This window comes from Cetorhinus maximus, chromosome 1, assembly GCF_964194155.1.
Source record: "Cetorhinus maximus chromosome 1, sCetMax3.hap1.1, whole genome shotgun sequence".
NCBI classification, from domain to species: domain Eukaryota; kingdom Metazoa; phylum Chordata; class Chondrichthyes; order Lamniformes; family Cetorhinidae; genus Cetorhinus; species Cetorhinus maximus.
Window position 1 is genome coordinate 86,652,739 of NC_135879.1, and position 22,103 is coordinate 86,674,841.

A 22,103-nucleotide genomic window follows, 5' to 3' on the forward strand; every position below is an offset into this window, starting at 1 on the left:
AACGGGCACAGGTCAATCACGCATCACAATCCACATACTAATTTTCAGCAGTTATCGTATTTTGCAGCCTCAAAGTTGAGATGAATAATGAAATTCTGCTGTTAAGTTTCTTGTCAGCATTTCACTCTAACTATTAGCGTGAAAAATGTTAGATTCCTCGCCGTCCACATTCCACCTACCCTTACAAATAGTAAATAACCTGAGTATTGAGAATTTGAAAGTTCCTTGTTTTCTTCCGTTGTTACAGAACAAGTTAACTGACCTGGAGACATTAGCTCTGATCATAGCAACCCTGAGCCATGATCTGGACCACAGGGGGGTGAACAATGCTTTCATAAAGAGGTATGAACCTTTCAAATGTTGTGAGTATGATATATTCCAGGTGGTGATTATTGGATACTGAGGTTATTATTGTACCGAAGTGAGTTGGTGCTCCAATGCACTTTCCCTCAGATTGGTTTTCAAATAGTTCCATGGCCTTGCTCCTCCCTATCACTGTAACTTCCTCCAACCTTACAATCCTCCGAGATCTCTGCGCTTCTCCAAATTTGGCCTTTTGAGCATCCTCAATTTTCATTGCCTGACCATTGGTGGTCACCTACAACTGTCAAGCACTGGAATTCCTTAGCTAAATCTCTCCATCTCTTTACCTCTCTCTCTCCTCTTTTAAGGTGTTCCCTACCTCTTTTGAACAAGCTTTTGGCTACCCATCCTAATATCTCTTTATGTGCTTTATGTGTTTACTAACACGCTTGTGAAGCATCTTGATATGCTTTACAATGTTAAAGATCTTTTATAAATGCAAGTCATTGCTCATGTTGCTGTATGTAGTATGTTTTCATGGGCTGTTCTTTTTTGGATTACTTTGTTACCTGCTGGTAAATATTATGAACTTTACTGGTCAGCATACTCCAAGTCTATCATGACCTCCACATAAAAGGATAAATTGCTGAGCAGTTTACTAGCGATAAGGCTAGATGACTACTGGAAAGTGCTTTTATATATTGATCAATATAATGAAACTTCCAAATATTGTATGCACTTCCTGTGCTCACTGAAAAGATCACTATTCCTTTCCTGTATGTAATCGCACCTGGGAGTTTGGTTTAGAAAGAAAAGAATGAATTTACATTCACCTCATACCTTTCATGATCTCAGTCCCAAAGTGTTTTACAGCCAACAAAGTACTTTTGAAGTCTAGTCACTAATGTAGTGTACAAAAGACAACAACCAATTTACACATGCACAACAAGATCCCAAAAAAAAAATGAAATAAATGAACAGATAATCTGTATTAGCTGTTAATTGAAGGATATACATTGTCAGGACTCCAGGAGAACTCTTCTGGACTTCTTTGAATAGTGTCAAAAATTTTCCTGTCCACCTGAGAGGGCAGACAAGACCTTAGGTTATCATCTTATTTGCACAGCGACACCTTCAACTGTACAGTACTCCCTCATGGACTGGAGAGTCAGCATTGCTTATGTGCTCAGGTCTCCGGAGTGGGATTTTAATGAAAAACTTTGATGACCGTAAGGTATGAGTGCTACCACTGAGCTGTAAGGCAGGTGTAATTCATGTGTACATTCAGCTAACCTTGGAACCCTCCAGATATTAGATGGCGTCATTGCTTCTCAATCCACCAGCTCCAACGTTCAACCTGCAGGTTTATGTTTTCTTGCCCAGATCACCTCTGTTATGGGTGATGGTGGTGGCCAACTTACTTGCTGCTGCCCTTCCCACCAGGCCTGCAGCAGTACAACCTGCTTCAAAGGTGAAACATGATTACGGAAAGAGCCAATTTAGTGCATTATTGTGTGGTGGTTTTGCTTTCTGTTTTTGAAAGTTGAGTGCAACTGTTTACATGGAATCTTCTGTTTATTTGATGTTGTGCAGGAGTGAGCACCCTCTTGCTCAGCTCTACTGTCACTCCATGATGGAACATCATCATTTTGATCAGTGTGTCATGATACTCAACACCCCTGTAAGTGGATCACTGCGTTTGTGTTTCATTCAAATTAATCATGTTGATACTCAAACGATGCAAGGGCCAAGAGCTTTATTTTCAGAATTTGTCTATGTTTTGTTACTGTTGCTGTGTTTTTTGTGAGTTTCTGCAAATTCTCTATTTTTAATGAAGACAGGGGTATTTTACTTTACGACTGAATAGCCATGTTTGGATGCCTTGTTCATTATTTTTGAGCAAATTGTGTTTGACACGGGATATAAAATTGGCAAAGACATTTTTATAGTCAGTGATAAGCTTCTTCACCCAGTATAAAAATTGACACCACAAAATGTTTTTATTCTTTACAATGCTTAAAGCTTTGAAAATTTGTGGAAAGTATAGAAATTGTGTTAGAATGCATGTTGAAATTGGCCAAGGGGATCTTTCCAAATAATGCTTGCACAATTGCAGGATCTTTTCAATGTCAGGATGTTAAAAAAATACTTTGTAGAAGAAACAAACGTGAGTACAGCGTGTATGACAGACATACTGAAATCATTGTCAATTGATGCAATTATTTTGAAAAAAAAGAGGCCCTAAACACTTTTAAATTATGCCTTACTGATTCTAGGAGAAAGACTTGGACAGTTAAAAAAAATTTGATTTTTGAATTGAATCTTAAATCCTGCTCCTGCTTGATCTTATGTACTTATTTTTTTTACTCATTCATGGGATGTGGGCTTCGCTGGCTGCACCAGCACTAATTGTCCATCCCTAGTTGTCCTTGAGAAGGCGGTGGTGACCTGCCTTCTTAAACCACTGCAGTCCATATGGTGTAGGTACACCCACAGTGCTGTTATGGAGGGAGTTCCAGGATTTTGACCCAGTGACAGTGAAGGAATGGCGATATATTTCCAAGTCAGGATGATGAGTGACTTGGAGGGGAACTTCCAGGTGGTGGTACTCCCATCTCTCTGCTGCCCTTGTCCTTCTAGGTGGTAGTGGTCGTTGGTTTGGAAGGTGCTGTCGAAGGAGCCTTGGTGAATCTCTGCAGTGCATCTTGTAGATGGTACACACTGCTGCTACTGTGCGTCGGTGGTGGAGGGAGTGAATGTTTGTGGATGTGGTGCCAATCAAGCAGGCTGCTTAGTCCTGGATGGTGTCAAGCTTCTTGAGTGTTGTGGGAGCTGCACTTATCCAGGCAAGTGGGGAGTATTCCATCACACTCCTGACATGTGCCTTGTAGATGGTGGACAGGCTTTGGGGAGTCAGGAAGTGAGTTACTCTTCGCACAATTCCTAGCCTCTGACCTGCTCTTGCAGCCACAGTATTTATATGGCTAGTCCAGTTCAATTTCTGGTCAATGGTAAGCGCCAGGATGTTGATAGTGGGGGATTCAGGGATGGTAATGCCATTGAACTTCAAGGGCGATGGTTGGATTCTCTCTTGTTGGAGATGGTCATTGCCTGACACTTGTGTGGCGTGAATGTTATTTGCCACTTGTCAGCCCAAGCCTGGATTTTGTCCAGGTCTTGCTGCATTTGTACATGAACTGCTTCAGTATTTGAGGAGTCGCAAATGGTGCTGAACATTGAGCAATCATCAGCGAACATCCCCACTTCTGACCTTATGATGGAAGGAAGGTCATTGATGAAACAGCTGAAGATGGTTGGGCTGAGGACAGTACCCTGAGGAACTCCTGCAGTGATGTCCTGGAGCTGAGATGATTGACCTCCAACAACCACAATTATCTTCCTTTGTGCTAGGTCCGACTCCAACCAGTGGAGAGTTTTCCCCTTGATTTCCATTGACCCCAGTTTTGTTAGGGCCCCTTGATGCCACACTCTGTTAAATGCTGCCTTGATGTCAAGGGCAGTCACTCTCACCTTACCTCAGGAGTTCAGCTCTTTTGCTCATGTTTGAACCAAGGCTATAATGAGGTCAGGAGCTGAGTGGCTCTGGCGGAACCCAAGCTGGGCGTCAGTGAGCCTTAAGCAAGTGCCGCTTGGTGGCACTGTTGATGACCCCTTCTGTTACTTTACTGATGATGGAGAGTAGACTGATTGGGTGGCAATTGGCCGGGTTGGATTAGCCCTGCTTTTAGTGTACAGGACGTACTTAGGCAATTTTCCACATAGCCGGGTAGATACCAGTGTTGTAGCTGTATTGAAACAGCTTGGCTAGGGGCGTGGTAAGTTCTGGAACACAAGTCTTCAGTACTATTGCTGGAATATTGTCAGCGCCCATTGCCTTTGTAGTATCCAGTGCCTTCAGTTGTTTCTAGATATCACGTGGAGTAAGTCGAATTGGCTGAAGACTGGCATTTGTGATGCTGAGGACTTCCAGAGGAGGCTGAGATGGATCATCCACTTGGCACTTCTGGCTGAAGATTGTAGCAAAAGTTTCAGCCTTATCTTTTGCACTGCTGTGTTGGGCTCCTCCATCATTGAGGATGGGGATATTTGTGGAGCCTCCTCCTCCAGTGAGTTGTTTAATTATCCACCACCATTCACGGCTGTATGTGGCAGGACTGCAGAGCTTAGATCTGATTTGTTGGCTGTGGAATCACTTAGCCCTGCCCATCACTTGCTGCTTATGCTGTTTGGCATGCAGGTAGCCCTGTGTTATAGCTTCACCAGGTTGACACCTCACTTTAAGTATGCCTGGTGCTTCTCCTGGAATGCCCTCCTGCACTCATCATTGAACCAGGGTTGATCCACTGGCTTGATGGTAATGGTAGATTGGGGGATATGCCAGGCCGTGAGGTTACAGATTGCGTTTGAGTACAATTCTGATGCTGCTGATGGCCCACAGCACCTCATGGATGCCCAGTCCTGAGTTGCTACATCTGTTTGAAATCTATTCCATTTAGTATGGCGGTAGTGCCACACCACACGTTGGAGGCAATGTTAAGGCGGGACTTCATCTCCACAGTGACTGTGTGGTGGTCACTCCTACTGATACTGTCGGATGCATCTGCAGCAGGCAGGTTGGTGAGGATGAGGTCAAGTATGTTTCTCCCTCTTGTTGGTTCCCTCACCATCTGCCACAGACCCAGTCTGGCATCTATGTCCTTCAGGACTCAGCCAGCTCAGTCAGTATTGGTGCTACTGAGCCACTCTTGGTGATAAACATTGAAGTCCCCAACCCAGAGTACATTCTGCACCCTTGCAACCCTCAGTGGTCCTCTAGGCGGTGTTCAACATGGAGGAGCACTGATTCATCAACTGAGGGAGAGCGGTAGGTGGAGGTTTCCTTGCCCATCTTTGGCCTGATGAGATTTCATGGGGTCCGGAGTCAATGTTGCTTGACTAGTCTGTGAGGCAGCTCTCCCAATTTTCACACTAGCCCCTAGATGTTCGTGAGGAGGGACTTTGCAGGGTGGACAGGGCTAAGATTGCCATTGTCATTCAGGTTACATTCCTTTTTTTGACTTTGTAGCAGTGGTTTGATACAACTGAGTAGCTTGCTAGGCCATTTAAGAGTCAACCACATTGCTGTGGGTCTGGCAGATTTCCTTCCCTAAAGGGTATTAGTGAACCAAATGGGTTTTTACAACAATCGACAATGGTTTCATGGCCATTAGTAGACTTTTAATTCCAGATTTTTATTGAATTCAAACTCCATAATCTGCCATGGCAGGATTCAAACCCAGGTCCCCAAAGCATTACCCTGGGTCTCTGGGTTACTAGTCCGGCGACAATACCACAACGCCCTGCCTCCCCTTATTTGAATGATCCATCCTTAATCAATACCTTACAGGTAAAAAGGTCATGCCAGTCACTTCTATTATGTGTGATGTAAACCTGACAATATACATATTAGATCTTGGTGAATCTGACAATCTAGAGTTGACAATCAGCCCAACATGAATTTTGAACATCTTTCTGAATGCTTCCATCTGGTATTTGCAGGTCAACAAAAATATTTAGTTAAGTAGTGTTTGTTAAGTTTGGCCAAAGTAGTAAAATAGTTAGTTATCCAGAATAACAAATTGTGGGTTTTCATTAGCCTATTGATAAATGGTGATATTAATGATGTGCTGTTTTATTATAATAATAATAATAATTATTATTATTAATAATAATAATTGTTGTGTCAGAGATATTGGGCGCAATTTTATGGGGGAGGAAAGTCAGCCAGCAGCCAAAACACCATAAAAACTCCAAGTCACTCATCATCCTGCCTTGGAAATGTATCGCTGTTCCTTCACTGTAACTGAGTCAACATCCTGGAGCTCCCTTCCTAACAGCACTGTGGGTGTACCTGCACCACATGGACTGCAGAGGTTCAAGAAGGCAGCTCACCATCACCTTCTCAAGGGCAATTAGGGTTGGGCAATAAATGCTGGCCTAGCCAACCAGGCCCACATCCTATGAATGAATGAAAGAAAGAAGCCCATCCCACAGCCATAACATGCTGGGGACAGGCCAAACTTGCTGAGAGTGGACTTCCAATTTGATGGGCCAGCAGCTCGAGCAGTCCTGGTAGTGCAAAGGAAAGCAATGGCTGCCACAGAAAAGTAAGTCCCAGGATTTTAGGGCAGGGAGGGATCTGAGAGCCCAGGGATGGAGGAGAGGTGTATGTGCTGGGCTTTGGAGGGCAGGTGGCGAGGAGGGAAGGGAGGGGGTGACAGCTTGGGGTGGGTGTTCCCCTAATGCACAGGGCATGCCCCACCCCCGAATAAGGTGCCCCCCTTCCTTCCCACTGTTTTTCTTCCAGGCCATAAAAACACGGCCTGCCCACGCCTGCCTGCCTGCCTACGCCAACTGTACTATGTGGGCAGCGTATTATCCAGGTCAATAGGCTTGCTAATAAGCTTAATTGAACTTTAATTATTCATTTAAATATGGCATTCAGGCTGCCGATTTTAGCACCTGCCCACCTAGCATGTTGTGGGGGTGAGCTTGAGGGCAGGCAGGAAGGTGGTGGGCTAGCCACCTGACATTTTATGTGCGCCCCCCCCCTCCCCCACACCCCACCAAAAACGCGCTCGGCGGTGGGAGGGAGGATAAAATCGAGCCCATTATCTGAATCATAACTCCCAAGCAAAGCAAACATGAAAAGCATGGATTATCATTGTCAACCAAAAACTATAAAAGTTAATATTTCATGAATGTGTATTGAATTTATAAAGCGTTATCTAGAGAGTCATTCATCTTATATAGAAAATTAAATTTACCATGATGCACAGTTTTTGGCAGCTTATTGAATGTCTAATAATTCTTTATTTTCCTCCAGGGAAACCAAATTCTGAGTGGCCTTTCTCTCGATGAGTATAAAGTGACTCTGAAAATGATTGAGCAGGCCATTCTAGCCACAGACCTAGCAATCTACATGAAGTAAGTATTGAGGACAGGCACATCATAGTTCTGAAGTTCAGTCTTGCAGGGTTAAGATTTTAAAACTGTTTGAAGTGCTGAGTCTTTAAATTGCAAAATTCATACACATGTTACACATGACAGAAGAATGAAAAGAAGTGGTTTATGTTTTACATTAGCAAATGTAATTACATTCAACACTGCCCGATAATCTTTTAGGATTAACCTGTTAATTTCCTTCGCAATGATAATTAATGAAATATTAATTAATATAGTGATAATACCTGTACTCATTAAGCTGTACAGCTTTCTACAATTACATGTATCTCTAAAGGGCTAACTTGCATTTATAGAGTGTCTTATTATATATTCATGACATCCCAAAGCACTTCAAATCCAATTAAGTACATTTGAAGTGCAATTACTGGTGTAATTCGAGTAAGCAAACCAGCAAATTAGCACAAAACAAGGTCACCCAAAGAGTAAATGAGATGAATGGCCAGTTAATTGGTTTCTGAGTATGTTGGTTGAGGGTAGAATGTTGGCCAGAATTCTGTGAAAACTCTGCTCTCTCTGAATAATGCTAAAGGATCTTTTACATCCACCCAAATAGTTAGATGGCATCTGCGGTTTAATATCTCATCACCTCTGACAATACGGCAGTCAGTCAGTACTGCATGGTAGCATCAGCATGCATCATATGCTCAGATTGTAGAATAGGCCTTTAATGTAGAAATTGTTGCAAGATATTTTACAGAGATATAAAAAAGTGTCAAAACAATTGGAGAAATGTTTGGGGAGGTGGCTGAAAGCGTGGTCAAAGAGGTAGGTTTTAAGGAGAATTTTAAAAGATGCAAAGTGGAGAGTAGGGAGATTTAAAGAGATTTGCAAAGTTGGAACAATGGTGCCTGAGAGTCGTAACACCAAAGGAGGGGGAACAAAAGGCAGCCAGACTTGGAAGAGCAGAGGGCACATGTTCTCAAGCAGGGCTGGAGGAGGCCATAGAGATACGGAAGGAAAAGGATTTATGATTACTAATGGAAAATGGCAAGGATGGAGCAATAGGGAAGTAGGAATTATTGCAAGACAAGATGTGAGAGATGGAAATCTGGATAAGCTGGAGTTTATATTGGAGGAGCTCCTTGGCAAGGAGCCTAACAAAATAGCTTAGTATTGCTGAAAAAAGAGACATGTCTAAGCATTTCGTCTTGCACTCATCAGGACACTCGCAAGAATACCAATATGAAGGGGAAAACAACAATTTATATTATATGTGAAGAGAGTGCTGATTGATTGGCAAGTGGCGTTGCCATAGAAAATGCGCCACTGATGGTGACTGACAGTTAACTGCCAAGCATTGTTTGAAATTTAAACCAGGCAGCTTGACCCTGATTGGTCAAGGCATTACCCTGAGGAATGAGTCAGCGAATGGCTGTCACTTATTTTGTTTAGCTGAAACAGGTGCAATATAATGCACATGTTCTTGCTGTCTGCAAAGAACAGGGCACTGTGTATTGAAATATGTAGCTTCCAGTACATGCAAATTCACCAACAGACAATCTTAAATTGGTTGTCAGTGTAATTCTTAGCACATTGAGGGTTATTTAGCAAATGTTGTCCAATCGCGGAATCACATGTAATGTCGGACACTGTGTTTTGAGTTTTGCAAGCCTGTTGTGAACAGCAGCTGGGACATGCTGTTTGCTACGATCCACCAGCCTTTGGATACACGGCCTTGCATCACACCGGCACTGAAATTCACATACCACATTACTCATCTGTGTGATAGGCAGAACGTATTTTTGGCTGAACAGCAGCATCCTGTTAGTGGCAAATACCAATCATGTTGCTACTGCACAGTAGCAGCATGAAACAGCTAGCTTCACCTGTTGCTCAAATTTTTGAGATACCTTGCCCTTTCAGGGTAACCTGAGGTAGACTGGGCACTTTTCAAGGCCGAAAGTGATGGCCTTAGGCCTGTTCATGAGTTTACATGATATACAGTGCAAAATGACCTGACCAAGGTAGCAATTATCCTGCACAATATCTTTGATGCGCCCTATCTCAGCATCAAGCCTGCATGGTGAGCAAATGGCTCGGGCCCTATTTACAAGGTTGCCGATAAGACCAATCTTATAGCATGGGGGAGGTGGTGGCATAGTGGTATTGTCACTGGACTATTATTCCGGAGACCCATGGTAATGCTTTGGGGACCTGGGTTTGAATCCCACACGGCAGATGGTAACATTTGAATTCAGTAGAAATCTGATGATGACCATGACACCATTGTCGTAAAAACCCATCTGCCACCTTTGCCTAGTCTGGTCTACATGTGACTCCAGACCCAGAGCAATGTGGTTGACTCTTAAATGCCCTCTGAACAAGATGGGCAATGGGCAACAGGATGGGCAATAAATGCTGGCCTAGCCAGCAACACCCACATCCCATGAACATTTTTTTTTTACAATGTGGAGCCGTCAAGGAATGGAAGTTCATTTGACTGCTCCATTTCAAAGGTGATAGCTTAACCTTGCTGATACTAAATTGGAGAAAATTCTAGCTCATCCATAACTTGGTGTCAAACAGTCAGACAGCACATTGGCCAACAAAGAGCTGAGGATGGTGGTGGACAGCAGATATTTTAGTATAGTAAGCATTCATATGGAAGGGTAGATTTTCATCATCACAGCCTTAGTGGTAGTCTGGCAAAGTGAATCATCCATCCTTTATAGAACCCACCGATTATTTTATTGTAAGGGTCAACAACCTGCTCCACCAGATTACCACTAGACAATGAAAACAAAAATCCACCCTGAATGCTAAGGATGGTATCATGAAAGGAAAGAAGAGAATCTGTGTAAAACTTAATCTCATGCAGTTAAAATTAACCTTTTTTTTAGGAGAAGAGAAGAATTTTTTGATCTGCTGAAAACCAATCAATTTGACTGGGAAGTTAAAAGTCACAAAGAGCTTTTAAGGTAAGTAATAATCTAAAGCAGGCATCGATATCACACAAAAAATGTTAAACCTACACAAGATATTCAACTGTGCCTAAAAGATAGAAAATAAAGTCAGCGGACAAAGAAAGAAAAAGGAGTGAAATTTGGAGAGGAGGGTAGCGAGACACACATCTGTAAGCCTTGGGGCTGACTGCTCCGCTGACCTGCACTCCCGCCTGCCCTGTTCGGCAACGACGTTCTGCATTGCTGATCTATAAAGTCATAGGCAGCCATAGCACGGCTGCCTGCGCCATTTTTGAATAGGCTGCCGGGTCACGATTGGACCTGGCAGACATTGGCCTCCTGCCCTGCCAGCCCCTTCCCGCTGATCTTGGAGACACGTATTACGCTGGGCAGGCCTTAATTGGCCCACCCGCGTTATCTGGCGGTGCGCACCCAATCGCGGGCGGTGGCAGGATTCCCGACCGCCCGCTCCCGCCGAGCCCGCCTGACGCGGGAAAAATTCAGGCCACAGTTGCAAAAGGCAATCATCACAAGAGCTATGCAATTTAACAACAAAGTTTTGAGTCCAGTTGCACAGACCAGCAACAAATTCTCATTAGGTGTACTAGCATTTACATATCTGGCACTCACAGTGGAGAGGGGTGCTCACAGGAATTGTATCTTGTAATCATGCCCAATAATACCCTGAATGCCGTTACTGCAAATGCTAACCCTCACTGAAACACGAGATAGAAGATCACCAATATTATATTGGGTTTGAGGTTTGGATGGCCCATCCTTAACAAAAATTCACTGGTTGTGCAGGGAGCGTATTGGATGTGCGGGGAGTGAATTGGCTGTGCGGGGTGTGTATTGGCCGTACGGGAGTGTATTGGCTGTGCGGGAAGTGTATTGGGTGTGCGGGGAGTGTGTTGGCTGTGCGGGAAGTGTATTGGGTGTGCGGGAAGTGTATTGGCTGTACAGGGAGTGTATTGGCTGTGCGGGGAGTGTGTTGGCTGTGCGGGGAGTGTATTGGCTGTGCGGGGAGTGTATTGGCTGTGCGGGAAGTGTATTGGGTGTTCGGGGAGTGTATTGGCTGTGCGGGGAGTGTATTGGCTGTGCGGGAAGTGTATTGGGTGTGCGGGGAGTGTGTTGGCTGTGCTGGAAGTGTATTGGGTGTGCGGGGAGTGTATTGGCCCTGCGGCAAGCGTATTGGCTGTGCGGGGAGAGTATTGGCTGTGCGGGAAATGACTTGGCTGTGCGGGGAATGTATTGGCTGTGAGGGAGTGAATTGTTTGTGCAGGAAGTGTGTTGGATGTGTGGGGAGTGTATTGGGTGTGTGGCAAGTGTATTAGGTGTGCGGGGAGAGTGTTGGGAGTGTGGGGAGTGTATTGGGTGTTAGAGAAGTGTATTTGCTGTGCAGGAAGTGTATTGGCTGTGCGGCGAGTGTATTGGCTGTGTGGGGAGTGTATTGGCTGTGTGGGGAGTGTATTGGGTGTGTGGGGAGTGTATTGGGTGTTAGAGGAGTGTATTGGCTGTGCAGGAAGCGTATTGGCTGTGCGGCAAGTGTATTGGCTGTGCGGGGAGTGTATTAGGTGTGCGGGGAGTGTATTGGCTGTGCGGGGAGTATGTTGGCTGTGCGGGGGTGTGTTGGCTGTGCGGGAAGTGTATTGGATGTGCGGCGAGTGTATTGGGTGTGCGGGGATTGTATTGGCTGTGCGGGGATTGTGTTGGCTGTGCGGGGAGTGTGTTGGCTGTGTGGGGAGTGTGTTGGCTGTGCGGGAAGTGTATTGGATGTACAGCAAGTGTTTTGGCCATGCGGGGAGTGTATTGGCTATGCAGGGAGTGTATTGGCTGTGCGGGGAGTGTGTTGGTTGTACGGGGAGTGTATTAGGTGTGCGGGGAGTGTATTGGCTGTGCGGGGAGTGTATTGGCTGTGCGAGGATTGTGTTGGTTGTGCGGGGAGTGTATTTGCTGTGTGGGGAGTGTATTGGCTGTGCGGGGAGTGTATTGGGTGTGCGGGGAGTGTATTGGCTGTGTGGGGAGTGTATTGGGTGTGCGGGGAGTGTATTGGCTGTGCGGGGATTGTGTTGGTTGTGCGGTGAGTGTATTGGCTGTGCGGGGAGTGTATTGGGTGTGCGGGGAGTGTATTGGCTGTGCGAGGAGTGTATTGGCTGTGCGGGGAGTGTATTGGCTGTGCAGTAATTCCTACATCAACTTACCAATATGATAATTTGGCTGAAGGGATATTAGCTTGGAGCATGGTCCTTAGAGAAAAAGATATAAATGATGCCTGAAGTGTTTAAAATAATGAAGGATTTTAAGAGTTATTTTTCTCAGGGTATGGATTACATGGCAGTGTTTATTGTCCACCTTTGGTTGCATGGAAGGCATTAATAATTAACCATGTAGTGTGGGACTGGAATCAAAATTGTACCAGACCAGGAAGGGATACCAGGTTTCCTTTTCTGAATCAGTTTGGTTTTTCAAGATTGGCAGGTTTAATGGTTAATTTCTGATGCTAGCCCAGAAGATACCAGATTTATTTTCATAATTTGCCAGGGGCTGTATTTGGATGCTAGACTGCTGGGTTGCTAGTCCCAAGGCATTAACAAATAGTCTATTGTCAGGATGGATAGGGATACTAATAAATGGACCCAGAACATGGGGGAATAAGCTTAAAATTGAAATTGAAGTATAATAGTGAGCCCATACTGCAGCAACAATTGAGGCAAAGAAGAGGAAAATAGATACTTGGGATATAATGGGACATGTAGAAAGGTTTGGGAATTGGAATTACGAAAGTGAAGAGCTAACAAATCATGGAGCAAGCATCTTGGACTGAATGAACTATTTTTGTTCTCAGAGCCAATTATTCTCTTGACGCTTAAACTACCCAGAGCCATGGATTAGATCGGTGTCTATGCTAAGCTTAATTAGTGCTTCACTGATTGTAAAATTACAGCAAAAGTAGATTTTTTGGGGGTTAGGGGTGTGGTTAATAGAATAGCAAGAATTGAGAATCAGCAGACTGCAAGCCAAAAACTGTTAGGGCAGAATTTTCCTCTCAGTGTGCGCGTGCATGCCTGACACACTCGAGCGTGCAATAGCGTGCGATGACGTTGGGCGAGCGTCCTGACATCATCGCACTTCGCACGATATTTCAGTCGGCAGGTGGGCGTGAGAGTCAGCTTCGTGCCCGTCGACAAATAAGAAGCCTATTAAAGGCCATTAAAGTAGCAATTGATGGCAATTTTTCACTGCCCGTCCAAAGTTATGGTTGGCGAGCAGGCAAATCGGCCAGGTGGTCTTTGCATTTTTGAGGAAACCTCATCTAAGGGTGGGATGAGGTTTCCGTGATTCAATATAAAAAAATTAAAATGTTTTGAAAAAAATTTCATCATCCGTATGTTGAGGTGTCTCATTCTGAAACGTGGACATTTTTTCCCGATTTTACATTCTGTTTTTATTCATTTTAAATTCGTCAGCCCCCTGAGGCAGCTTTCTGCCTTCAGGGTGCTTTCCTTCAGCGCTCGCACTCCCCCTGCTCCCACACCAGCATCGCTGAGCCTTTCAGCGTGCGTTTCACACTGGCTGGCCGTTAATTGGTCAGCCAATGTGAACTCGCGGTGGGGGGCCTATCACGGTCGGCAGTCCATTCTCCAGCCACTCCCGGGCCCGTCAATCATGGCCACCCGCCAACCCAAGAATTCTGCCCCTAGTTAATTAGACTGGCATGATCCTGGTGAATTAGACTTATGTGACTCACTTACTTTTGAGCTTGTGAGTTTTGAACTCACTTTTGGCATCACTTTTATTTTTCTATAGCAACACATCTCATGTTTGTATCTTCTATTTTTTCATCCTTGACCTACTCTTTCATTTTAACTCCCATCAGCAATACCTCTGATTTTTCAAGTCAAGAAGGAATTTGCGTCTATTAAACACTTTTGCCAAATCCTCAGGATTTCCCACAGTGTGTCATAGTCAATTATTATTTTTTTTAAATGCAACTACTATTGCTAATTTGGGCAAACGAAGTAGATGGTTTGTTCGCAGAAAGAATCCACAAAGACTAAATGATATAAATGACCAATTAATACATTCTGACGGAAATTGTTCAAAAAAACCTAAAGAAAACAGACTGATTACACTGACATCAGGTGATCTATTTGGTGATCACCACAGAGCATCTGCCCCATTGGTATCCATCATGGGCTGATGCATTTCTCCAAGGAATGATTCAGAAACAAAGATTGCAAAATTCATTTTTAAACCAGTAAGTTAAGTAGCTTTGGATGCTGTGGGGGAAATAGTTACTACTGATATTCAGATTCTGATTCTGATTCAGGGTAAATATTTGTAAGCATTTTCATTTTTCATACATGTGTTGTTTTAGAATAGATTTACAACTTCAACAGAAACATTAAACAATTTTTAATGGCATTGCCAAATGTAGCAGCCAGGAAAGTTCTGACCCAAAATTGTTTAAATAATTGCAAGATAACTACAAAACATGTTGATGAATATAATGATATTTCACTGAGTTTTTGTATTCATTTTACTGATGTTGACAGGGCGATGTTGATGACAGCATGTGATGTGTCTGCAATAACCAAACCTTGGCCTGTTCAACAAAAGGTAATTCAGACAGTATCAGTCCATAGTCCTTAAAAATGTATGAAGCTATGTAATATTAATCCTGCCTTTGGAAACATGTTTTTTATATATGTGTATCTATATATATGTATATAATGGTACAGGTTATGCTGTCAAAATAACATTAATAATAGTTATAAAAACGTACATACAAATGGTAAACCTCAGGCTTGAGACGAATGCAACTAAAACTAAAGAATCCAAAAGTTACTGCCCAAGTTTCTTTTATTCATTGATGGGATGTAAGTATCATTGGTCAGCATTTATTGCCCATACGTAATTGCCCTTGAGAAGGTGGGGGTGAGCTGCCTTCTTGAACCGCTGCAGTCCATGTGGGGTAGGTACACCCACAGCACTGTCAGGGAGGGAATTCCAGGATTTTGGCCCTGTGACAGTGAAGGAACGATGATATAGGGCTGAATCTTCTGGTCAGCATGTGGGGGCGGACCCAACACGTCGATACGTAAAATGGCGCGCAATGGGGTTGTCATGCGTCCTGATGTCATTGCGTGTCATCTTGATATTTTGTTCGGCGGGCGCGTGCCAGAGGCAGTTGTGCGACCGCCAAAATGTCAACGGCCTATTAAGGCCATTAAGAAAGTAATTAACCTAGTTAAGAACGTTGCCCGTCCAACCTTAAGGTTGGCGGGCAGGAGTAGAGCCCAGGCGGCCTTCACGTTTTCCAGGAAACCTCATCCACAGGCGGGATGAGGTTTCCTGAAGGGTTTACAAAATAATGAATTAAATTTTACAAAATTCACAAACATGGCCCAGCTCATGTGACACTGTCCCTCCTCTCTCCCTCCTCCCCCCGCCCACACAGCTGAGCGCTATGGAATGCGTATTATGCCCCCATAAGACGGCAGCACGCAAGCGATCGTGGGCAGCGATCAGCTCCACGCCCGCCCCCGCCCGTTCCCGCCCAGCCAGCCCGACATAGATAAGATTCAGCCCCTAGATATTCAATTTCCAATCAGCAAAATTTGGTCTGAAGCATGAGAAACCTCATTCCTGATTTTAATAAATTTAAATACTTTTAAATTTAAATATCTGGATCATACATCCCGGCAGGACCTGCACTTACCTCTTTTGTGCTGTAACCATCTGTAGTTATTTTCATTTATTACATGATTGCAAATGGTTAAGATGGATGACACAAACAGCCAAATCTCATACAATCCAAATCGCAGTAAATGATAAACTGATCTAAATAAATAATTATCAGTTTCCTCCCTTTTCTTGTATCATATAACTGTTACCAAGCATCATTTCATGATTGAGGGTGGGCAGGTGAGTCTGGTGCTCCCAAACCTGCCAATGTTGCTCTCATGTTTTCTTAGTTTCCAGCTTTCCAGGAGCTTATGGAGCATGCTGGCTGAAACATGAGGCAGAATCTTCAGGTCGATGAGCGGAGGGCGAGCCCCGCTCGCCGACGCGTAAAATGATGCGCGGTAATATTGGGAGTGCGTCCCAATGTCACCGCGCTTCATCCTGACCCTCAGTTCGGCGGGCGCGCAGCAGAGTCGGCTGCGTGCCCACCAAACTGTCAAAGGCCTATTAAGGCCATTTAAAAACTAATTAAAGTAATTAATTGAGCTGCCCGTTCAACCTTAAAGTTGGTGGGCAAGCGAAGAGCCCAGGCGGCCTTCGCATTTATCATGAAGGGTTTATAAATTAAATACATTTTTTAATTAAAGTTCATTGACATGTCCCAGCTCATGTGACACTATTACATGAGGGGACATGTCTTAAAATTTTTGTTCTCGTTATTAAAATTTTTAAAAATCACACAGAGCTGTCTCAGGGAGATTTCTGCACTCTTTTGCGCGCAGAGGGAGCGCTCAGCGCTTCCGGGTGCACGTCACACTGGGCGGGCCTTAATTGGCTTGCCCACGCAAAATGGCGGCGCCTGCGCGCTGGCCTGTGCCTGCTCCCGCCCAACCCCACCTCCAATGGGGAGAAAACTCTCTCACTTTGTGGCAGCATATGTTGCAATACCAAGCACTGGGCTAATATGCCATATAAGTAAATTGGTATCTTGATTATGGCTCATCCACAACTACAGCCCTTATTATAAAAGCATGCCTATCAAATAAAACTGATTTTGCAACTTCAGTTGGTTTTAACAAGTTTTTTTTTCAAAAAACCCTGTATGTTTTAATCCTGCAACTGCATTTTTCAGATAGCTGAACTTGTGGCCACAGAATTTTTTGAACAAGGTGACAAGGAGAGAGAGGAGCTAAAAATCGAACCCATTGTAAGTATCAGTTTTACGATTTCTGCATAAACAAAATACAGATGTAGTCTAATAATACAGCTGCCATTTAGTTTTAAAATGTAAAGGTGTTTCTTTGTTAGAGCAATACTGTGTTCATTTTGAATGACACTTCTCCTGCATTAATTTTTTAAATTCCGTTTGAAGGATTTAATGAACCGAGAGAAACGTGACCAGATCCCCAGCATGCAGGTTGGATTCATTGATGCGATCTGTATTAAGCTATATGAGGTAATTCTTGGCAGCTTCCAAAAAATGCATTTGCCTGCAATTCCAGTGGTGGGGGCCTGGGGTGGCTATGGTTTGGGGCATGGAGGGTTAGTGTTAGGGTACGGTGAGGGTGGTGTGGAGCTTTTGAGGGGGATAGGGATAGAGTGATGCAGCACTCCCTGGTCTTTTGCTGTAACTTTGGCAAAAAATCAACGGAAACCCAACGAATTGTCATAAATTGTCATTTGCACCATTTCTCATGCCAAAGTTGCAGCTGAAGATCAGTGAAGGGCAATGAAGAAATTCTCCCCTATTCATTTTTTTCTTCGGGATAGAATTGTATGAACATTAGCTTCTGGAAATTTCTTACAATTAAGGTTTTTAAAAGAGATCAAGTTGGTTCCAAGATTATACGCCTGGCTAGAGAAGATTGGAACGGAATCTCTAGGCAAACTGTGAGATCATAATAAGATCATAAGAAATAGGAGCAGGAGTAGGTCTTTTGGCCCCGATTGAACCTGTTCACCAAATAATAAATCATAGCTGATCTTTACTATCTGTGGCCTTTACTACATTTTCCTGTCCTTTCCCCATAACTCTTGACTCCTTGCAAATCAAAAATCTGTCAAACTCAGACTCGAATATATTCAAAGACCCAGCCTCCACTGCCCCCTCCTGAAGACATAACACGCGTTATGTCTTCAGGAGGGGCTGGCATGGAACAGCTTGGCTCCACGTCGACTTTGCTTCTGGGGAGCCAAGCATCCCCGCCTCCATTTTCTTGGGCCCATTAACTGTTTTGGTCCACAGACGCTACCTGAACTGCTGAGTATTTCCAGAATTTTTATTTTATAGTGGCTTAACAAACCACTCATTGGGAGGAAGTCCTGCCCTTTGGAACTGCTGGCCAACTGGATTAGCTGGCAGCTCCAACAGTCCTGACAGCACCAAGAGCGCATTAGTGGCCACTGCCGGGACTGCACTGAGGAGGTGGAAGGCCCAATGGATCCACGGAATGTGTAAGTACGGGGTCTCAGGCAGGGAGGGTTCCGGCTGGTCAGGGAGGGAGGCGGAGGGGGGTATTTCGGTCTTAGGGAGGTCACCCCTCCAACCCGCAAAGGGTAGCCCCCTAAATTTTAAACCCCAATCCCTTCCTTCTCTCCCATGCTTTGAAGGTTGCATTTAAAGAATCGGGCTGCCCACTGCCATCCAGCTGCCCATGACAATCATTTTATGGCATGGGCAGCACATTAGCAGGGCCAACTGGCTTGGTAACAAGCCTAATTGATCCTTAATTATCTATTTGAATATGGCAGGCAGGCTGACAATTTGGCGCCACCCACCCTCCATATTATGAGGGTGAGCTCAGGGTTGGGTGGGAAGGTGGTGAGGTGGGTACCCACCCTGTTTTAAGCGTGCACCCCGCCAGAAACACACACGGCGGAGGCACGTAAAATACAGCCCAATGTTTCTGGTCGAGATGATCTTTCATAATAACTGAAGAAAGATAGAAAAGGAAGAGTTTTTAAGCCAATTAGGGGTGATGGGGGGACGGGGGTGGTGGCAGGGAAAACAAAATAGGAGCTCTGTGATAGGGCGGAAAGCAGGGAACATAAGCGAACAAAGATTTCATGATGCAAAAGCCTAACAGAGTGGTAATGGGTATAGGAAAGAAGCAAAGGTTGTGTCTATATGAGGCGTGAATGGCAACATAGCAACCACCTGAATGCAACATGAAGGGAATGAAAGAAACAAGACAAGACCAATCAAGAGAAAGAAAGAGAGAAAAAAACACATAGAACAAGATGGAGGCAGAGGTTATGGTCGAAAGTTGTTGACTCGATATTGAGTACAGAAGGTTGCGGAATGCCGAGATGAAAGATAAGGTGCTGTTCCTCGAGTTTGCATTGAGCTTCATTGGAACACTGTAGCAGGCCAAGGACTGAAAGGTCAGAGTGAGACCGAGGTGGGGAACTATAAGAACAAGCAACCGGAAACTCAGGATCGTGCTTGTGGAGTGAACAGAGATATTCTGCAAAGCGGCCACCCTGCCTGTGTTTGGTTTACCCAATGTAGAAGAGACCACACAGTGAATAGCGAATACAGTATACTAAATTGAAAAAAGTACAAGTAAATCACTGTTCTCCCTGCCGTTCTTCAAACAGTGCCCTGGGATCTGTAACATGCACCTGAGAGAGGAGATGGAACTTTGCTTTAATATCTTATTGGAAAGATGGTACCTCTGACAGTACAGCATTCGAGCGTTAGCCAGGATGATGTGCTTAAGTCCTTGAATGGGGATTGACCAATAACCTTCTAACTGAAGTGAAAGTGCCACTATTGAGCCAGGGTTGATATTTAAATTTTTTTTAAAATTAGATGTGACCCATTTGTCATCAGCAGTGGCTGCCAGGACAGATATCAGCTACTCAACAACTATGACAATGAGGGAGTTAGAAGAAATGATTGGCCTGAATCTTCTGGTCAGCGTGCGGGGGGGTGGGGGCGGACCCTGCTCGCTGACGCATAAAATGACGCGCGGTGACACCGCGCGTGTATCCCAACGTCACTGCGCATCATTCCCACCTTCAGTTCAGTGGGCACGCAGCGGAGTCGGTCGAACTGTCAAAGGCCTAAGTGTCACATGAGCTGGGACAGGTCAATGAATCTTTTTAATAATTTTTATTGAATTTTAAAACATTACATGAAACCTCATCTGGCCCATGGATGAGGTTTCATGAAAAATGCGAAGGCCGCCTGGGCTCTTTGCCTGCCCGCCAACCTTAAGGTAGGACAGGCAGCTCATTTAATTGTTTTAATTAGTTTTTAACAGGCCTTAATAGGCCTTTGACAGTTCACTGAACTGAAAATCTAAATGACGCGCGGTGACGTCGGGACACCCGCCCAACGTTACTGCACGTCATTTTACGCGTCGGCGAGCGGGCCCCACCCCCCGCTCACCGAACGGAAAATTCTTCCCCAGTTTCAGACCTAATAATGTTTTCTTTCCATCCACACCTCCGAGGGCGCCTCCATCAGCTGACTCAGTAGCGCCCACCTCTCCTGGTGTTGCTGCCAAGGGTCCAGAACTGCCAACCTCCTAATTGGGCTTGCAGCATCGCAAGTCCACCTTATACAATGGCGAGTACAGAGGCGACCAATTCGGAGACCCTGTCCTGGAGGATTGCGCGGTTGGCTACTGTGGGCTCAGCACCCCCAGTTGGCCCCAATGCCGGAGTCTCAAAGTCTGCAGAAAACTGAGCAAATATGTAAATTATTGTGCAAAATCATCTCTACCATTAATGGAAATTAGTGTACATTGCCAATTTGTGACATTAATACAACTCCTTTTTTTATGTGCCCCTTCTAGGCTTTGGCAGGAATATCTGAAGCTTGTCTCCCATTGCTTGAAGGTTGTAGGAATAATCGAAAGAACTGGGAAATGCTAGCCGCACAAAAACTGGTGAATGGGGAAAAGAAGTGATGTATAGTCTCATTTAGATACCATGCTCCTTTCAATTGTGGCTTCCCACTGGGACTATGAGATTGGTGATTTTACCCATCAGTTTTATAAAAAGAGTGACCCTAATAACCACTCACGTTGGTACTGCATTGTCATAGTGGCCATTATCCTTTATATCTTCAGGGTATAGTTTGGAAAATTAGATTATCTACATTGTAACATCATTTTTTTTTATTTTAAGGCAGTACATATTGCAGAAATTAGTTCAGTTTATCAATGTTAAAAGTCATAAGGCCCTAGTCCTCTTAAATAAAGCAGGTAACATCATGATATCGGGACTGTTCCCTTGTAACCCACTCAATCCATCATGTGTAAAGCCACCTTTCCTGGTTGGCATTTTTCTTCTGGGGAGGCAAAAGCTATTGTCAAATTTCACAATCTGAGGTAGGGTGAAGAGACACTAATTAAGATAATTCTTGTTATGTGGTTTACTCTTCCGTTTAAAGAATGAGGAGAACAATACCAAAATGTAGATAATGCCATGATTTTTCCAAGGACAACTCTGAGAATGCTGCTTAAGGGGGTAACCCGTTAATGTTAGACCAAAATGTAAAAATCCTTATGATTTTTTAATGTGGAGGGTACTGCAATGAAGATATTTCTAGACCATGGATGCTACAGTATTGAGCTTAGATATATAAGATAGGAACTGAGTTCACAGCTATGATTTATAACCGAGATGACCCATGGGCTTCAAGTGTACAATTCTGCCAAGGTCAGAAAGTAGCAGTACTGGACAGATTCTCCTGATTATGTTAAACACTGGTGGATAAATAATAAATATCTGTAAGTTTAATTAATGATGACAACCTCATTAACTATGCCGAGAAATTCAAGGTGAGCAAATCAACTTGAATGATGTGACGGCTCCTTCAACTAGTGCACTGTTTTCAGTTTCCCTATACAGTGCAGGTGAAGCTACCTTATGATATTTGATCACATTTCAGTTGTTGATTAAACTGCTTCATTGCTTTCCTGGTTTTTTTACAGCCTTCTCAAATCATTACTAAGGGATAACTGATTCTGAGATCATTGCTGACAGGCAGAGAACTCTTGTTGGTATTATTTTGAAGGGGAGATTGGCTTGGAACTTTGGAATGCCTCATGAGGCCATCTTCAAAGAGTCTGAATTTATTTTCAAACATTGTATCAAATAGTTGTGCTGTTTTAAAGCTGTAGCATATAAACAAGTGGCTTTGATAGGAAAAATGTAGGTAGTTATTTT

General features: G+C 44.0%; 1 protein-coding gene across 5 annotated transcripts in view; it reads left to right on the forward strand.

The window, feature by feature from the left end:
• Positions 1 to 21,735, forward strand: part of pde5ab (phosphodiesterase 5A, cGMP-specific, b) — a 232,917-nt gene extending 211,182 nt beyond the window's left edge. For all 5 annotated transcript variants that reach the window (XM_078543324.1, XM_078543308.1, XM_078543317.1 and 2 more), the window contains exons 14-21: positions 248 to 342; positions 1,897 to 1,984; positions 7,190 to 7,290; positions 10,170 to 10,247; positions 14,789 to 14,852; positions 17,053 to 17,127; positions 17,293 to 17,376; positions 20,726 to 21,735. In XM_078543324.1, the coding sequence (XP_078399450.1) occupies positions 248 to 342; positions 1,897 to 1,984; positions 7,190 to 7,290; positions 10,170 to 10,247; positions 14,789 to 14,852; positions 17,053 to 17,127; positions 17,293 to 17,376; positions 20,726 to 20,839 (699 nt within the window). In that variant the 3' untranslated portion in view covers positions 20,840 to 21,735. The remainder of the gene's footprint in view (positions 1 to 247; positions 343 to 1,896; positions 1,985 to 7,189; positions 7,291 to 10,169; positions 10,248 to 14,788; positions 14,853 to 17,052; positions 17,128 to 17,292; positions 17,377 to 20,725) is intronic.
• Positions 21,736 to 22,103: the final 368 nt, after the last annotated feature.